This window comes from Mauremys reevesii, linkage group 13, assembly GCF_016161935.1.
Source record: "Mauremys reevesii isolate NIE-2019 linkage group 13, ASM1616193v1, whole genome shotgun sequence".
NCBI lineage: Eukaryota > Metazoa > Chordata > Testudines > Geoemydidae > Mauremys > Mauremys reevesii.
Window position 1 is genome coordinate 3240761 of NC_052635.1, and position 5338 is coordinate 3246098.

At 48.2% G+C, this 5338-nt stretch overlaps 1 gene segment (V, D, J or C); it reads left to right on the top strand.

The window, feature by feature from the left end:
• The first annotated feature begins 3990 nt into the window (after window positions 1-3990).
• LOC120380448 lies at window positions 3991-4830 on the top strand. The segment is given in 2 exon segments: window positions 3991-4122; window positions 4216-4830. Coding segments are annotated over 2 exon segments (486 nt in total).
• The last annotated feature ends 508 nt before the right edge of the window (window positions 4831-5338 follow it).

Here is a 5338-nt window from a genome sequence, read left to right on the forward strand (position 1 = left end):
CCAGGGCTCTTCTACTAAACTGATTGCTCTGAGAGTTTTCTGCATCAAACACAATTGATGACCCTATGAGGGAAGCATCCTCTGCACCATAATTAGCTCCGGTTTAGAGAGAACTCCATGGCAACTGGTGAAACATTTACATTGATATTTTGAGCAATGGCCAAAAAGTATCCAGCATCAGGTTTATGAACACAGGGCATGACACAAATGATGTTGTACTCAGTGGGGTGGCTTCCATTGAGTTATAAAGGCCTTTCGCATCAGGCCCTACAAGGATTAAAGTCGCTTCTCTTTTCGTAGACCAACATTTTTGCTCAAGTTCATCATGTCACCCAACCAGCAGTTTTCTCATGGGAAGGAAAAGCCATTAATTGCTGCATTGGGGAATGGCCCAAGGTCAAATGAAGATAATTGACTAGCTCATTCCATTCATTTAAGTGATCCTCGCATCACACCCAGAGTAATAGACTTTTTTCTCCTAGATACACATATATCCCCCTCTCCCCCAGTCACCATCATATCTGAGCACCTCATACTTTCTATGTCATTTATCCTCCATGCACCCCACAGAGGGAGGAAAGTTCGATCATCCCCATTTCACAGCCTGAGAACTGAGGTACATCTATGGGAGTTGGGCTCCTCGGTGCTTCAGAAAATGTACATTGACGCCTCAGTACTTGCAAAAATCCAGCCACAGGTTTACTTTCCCAGTGACACAGGAAGTCTGTGACAGAGCAGAGAACCCTGCCTGAGCGCCCTGACCCCTGAATGTTCCTCTCTTGCTTCCTCTGGCCACTTTCTGAATCCCCAGGCAGGTAAATTGGGCTCATTAATTGAGGATGTTGTATGTGTCATAAGGAGGGTGACATGCAAATAGGGGTGACAGATTCCTGTTTAAATCTCTGCCTCTCTCTGCCCAGGCTGCTCCTGGAGACACAATCGGCAGCTCCTGGGTCTGTGCAGTTGCCAGCCAAATCACCTGAGAACTTTCCTCTCCAGCACCAGGGAAAATGAGACTTTGGCTCCTTTTAGTTTTTGTTGCTGCGGCTTTGGAAAGTATTTTCTTCCCAATGCATCTACTGAAGGGCGAGAGATTTTTCTCTGTGTGATACTGCAATGGCTGTGATTTATAACACAGCTTTATTCAGTGCTCTCATGCTCTTTATTGGAGAATGTGGTTCATGTGGCTCATTGGTCCCTTTTTGAAGTAACTTCTCTCCTTCAATCCGCTGCTGATTTTAGATTTTCATAGAATCATAGAACTGGAAGGGACCTTGAGAGGTCATCAAGTCCACTCCCCTGCACTCATGGCAGCACCATCTAGAACATCCCTGACAGGTGTTTGTCTAACCTGCTCTTAAAAATCTCCAATGATGGAGATTCCACAACCACCCTAGATAATTTATTCCAATGCTTAACTGCCCTGATAGTTAGGAATTTTTTCTTAATATCCAACCTAAAAAGGGCTCTAGAAGTGATCCTGGCAATTACAGACTGGTAAGTCTGACGTCAGTACCAGGCAAATTAGTTGAAACAATAGTAAAGAATAAAATTGTCAGACACATAGAAGAATATAAATTGTTGGGCAAAACTCAACATGGTTTCTGTAAAGGGAAATCATGTCTTTCTAATCTATTAGAGTTCTTTGAAGGGGTCAACAAACATGTGGAGAAGGGGGATCCAGTGGACATAGTGTACTTAGATTTCCAGAAAGCCTTTGACAAGGCCACTCAAAGGCTCTTAAGTTGTCATGGGATAAGAGGGAAGATCCTATCATGGATTGAGAACTGGTTAAAAAACAGGGAACAAAGGGTAGGAATAAATGGTAAATGGTAAATTTTCAGAATGGAGAGGACAAACTAGTGGTGTCCTCCAAGGGTCAGTCCTAGGACCAATCCCATTCAATTTATTTAAAAATGATCTGGAGAAAGGGGTAAACAGTGAGGTGATAAAGTTTGCAGATGATACTAAACTGCTCAAGATAGTTAAGACCAAAGCAGACTGTGAAGAACTTTAAAAAGATCTCACAAAACCAACAAACAATTGTTTCAAACAAACAATAACAAAGTGCTAAAAAAATCTGGAAAATGAAATTTAATGTGGATAAAAGTAAAGTTATGCACAATGGAAAAAGTAACTCCAACTATACATACAATATGCTGGATGCTAATTTAGATACAACGAGTCAGGAAAGAGACCTTGGTGTCATGGTGGATAGTTCTCTGAAGATGTCCACGTAGTGCACAACAGAAGTTAAAAAAGCAAACAGGATATTAGGATTAAAAAGGAATAGAGAATAAGTCGGAGAATATATTATTGCCCTTATATAAATCCATGGTAAGCCCACATCTGGAATACTGTTCATTCCTTCTAGGGCACCTGGCATTGGCCATTGTGAGAAGACGGGCCACTGGGCTAGATGGACCTTTGATCTGAGACAATATGGCCATTCTTATGTTCTTATGGTCATATTTGAATGTGAGCCTTATCAGACACCAAAGTAAAAAGGAAAACAACCTCCAGGACAGTTACAGATTCATAGAATTAAAGACTGGAAAGGATTAGTATGATTCCCTAGTCTGATCACCTGCATAATACAGGCCATAAATCCTCAACCTGATTAATTGGGTTTCAGTCTAGCACCCTCTTTACTTCAGCATCCTGGGATTCCGCTTTCTTCCCCCACTGTCAGAGATACAGTCAAGCAGAAGGGCAGTGATCTCTCAGCTTTTGGCACTAGAACCCACCAAGTTTGTTTGTTTTGTTTTTCTTTTTTGTTTGTTTGTTTTTCTGGTTAGTTGAATAATTGTTCAGCAAAAGCTGGCTGTTTCTGGCAAAAGGGACATTTTCATAGGAGCAAAATAATCTTGGATTAAAAGAATAAATAACCCCCCAAATATTTATTTTCTGCTTTAAATGATAATACAAAAGGGAAGTCAGTGAGCGGGAGGGGGGCTGCAGAGTCCCCTTCTCCATTCCCCACCAGGGGGAGCAATGAGAAAACAGCACCGCCTTGGGGAGGAGACTGAAGAGGGGCTTTGGGGGTTGGAAAACATCCTTTTTTCAGCTCTGCACCTACATACACGGCTCGTTTGTACATGGAACTTGCAGGCGCCCTTTGACTTCGCCTCTTCTAAAGTCTCCGGGTTCCACTTCAGCGCTGGGTCCGTCAGGCTCCTGGGAAGCGTCTGCAGCGGGTCTCCAGGGCGCAGGACACACGAAATTGTTCCCATTGCACCGATTCAGTGAAAGGACGGTTCGTTGTCTCCTGAGACAGTCCCAGCAGCCCTCTGTATTTACAAAGGAGCAGCAGGGGAGCGGAACACACCGCCCGGTGTCACTGTGTGAGAGACTAGACCAGAGTGACAAAGCCCATCACCAAAACCGACAGCGGGTTCACATCGTGTTTGGCTCTTAAAATGGCCCCATTTAAGGGGGGAACAGGAATCAACCCCAACAGCCAACAGAAAGGTACTGATTTGTGCTCCGTTTTATTTTACTGAATTCCCGTATAAATGGGAAGTGGAGTCTGAATGGGAACAGAAGTGTGGACACGAATAAAAATATCCATCGTGAATAACAATCTCCCTTCAGTGCTGCCTGAAGCCTCGCCAGACACGGGCCCCACTGACCGGACGTTACATGGCCCCTCTGCGTATGGGACGGGGCTCCAGAGCTGAGTCTCCCCTCCCTTCCCCTCGCCATATCACTTTACAATAAATAGCCCCTAAGTTCCTGGTTGAGGAAATAGAGTCAATGCAGGGAGCTGGTCATTCCTGCCAGGGGTCCGAAAGTGTCAGGAGGATCCCAGCGCCCTGTGCCCGGCGCTGCACAGACACACAGGCCGGGACAGTCTGTCTCCTGCACCCGGAGCGCTGGGGCGAGTCACTCAGATCACTGGCAGCAGGAGTGTGTGTCTTTTATAAAGCGGGGACATGCAAATGAGGGAGACAGTTTCCTGTTTAAATCTGTGCCTCTCTCTGCCCAGGCTGCACCCGGAGACACAATCCGCAGCCCCTGGGTCTGTGCAGTGACCAGCCAGTCCCTGAGAACTTTCCCCTCCAGCACCCGGGAAAATGGGATTTTTGCTCCTTTTAATTTTGGCTCTAGCAGCTTTGGAAGGTATTTTCCTCCTCTGAATAACTGGCAGAGTTAGAAGAATATTGTATTACCGCTGTTTTTATACCGATATTAATGGCCTGTCTTTATTCCAAGGTGTCCGGTCCCAGGCGCTGGTGGAGTCCGGAGGGGATGTGAAAAAGCCCGGAGACTCTCTCCGCCTCTCCTGCAAAGCCTCCGGCTTCACCTTCAGCAGCTACTGGATGCACTGGGTCCGACAGGCTCCCGGGAAGGGACTTGAATGGGTCGCTGCTATAAGCACGGGTGGGAGTAGTACATACTACCCTGATTCAGTGAAAGGCCGATTCACCATCTCCAGGGATGATCCCAAGAGTGAGCTGTATCTGCAAATGACCGGCCTGAAGCCCGAGGACACCGCCCGCTATTACTGTGCGAGAGACACAGTGACACGAAACCGGTTTGTGATCATACAAAAACCCGGGCTGCGGAATCGCGCTTCTCCCGGCAGCCGCGCGGGGGCAGCAATGACACACACACCGCTCCGGGCTGGGACAGGAGACCCGGCACCCGGGTGAATGTAACACAAACCTCCCGGCAGTTTTAACCCTTCCGTTCCCGGGCAACGTGTCTCCCCTTCCTGCCCAGAGCCCCACTGGGTGCAGAGATCCCTCGCTTCATCTGTGAACCCCAATCCGGAGTGAGTCCTGTTCTGAGTCGCTCTCCCCTGGCAGACCTGGCACGTTGGCTCCCCCGGGGCCCGTCTCGGTGTCACACTCACAGGACAGCGTCTGTCAGTGTAAACGGGACAAGCGCATTGGGGTTCGCATCAGACCCAACGGATGAAGCGAATTTCTCCTGGAATCAAATCCGCCGCTGGTGTAAAGTCACCACAACTGCTTTCACTAGACTCGAGTTACTCCGGATTTACACCAGGGAGGCTCTGGCCCTTTCGGCAAACTGGGACGTTTAGCGGATTAACGCAGCGGAAGGTGATTAGTTCATTATAACCCGTGTGGGGGCCCATCACCGGGGCATCTCGGCCCTTCACACGCGGTTATCGCCTTTCTCCCGACAGCGCCGCCCGGAGGCCGGGAACTATCCCAGCCCCTGGGTCAGAGCGGGGAGACTGAGGCACGGAGAGCTGGAGGCTGGATATGGAAATGGGCCATTCAGAGTCCGGGCGGGGCTGTGGGCAGAGATCACCCAGCGCCTGAACAAACCCCACTCCGCTGAGCCTGGGGATGTGGCACCGCCCGGA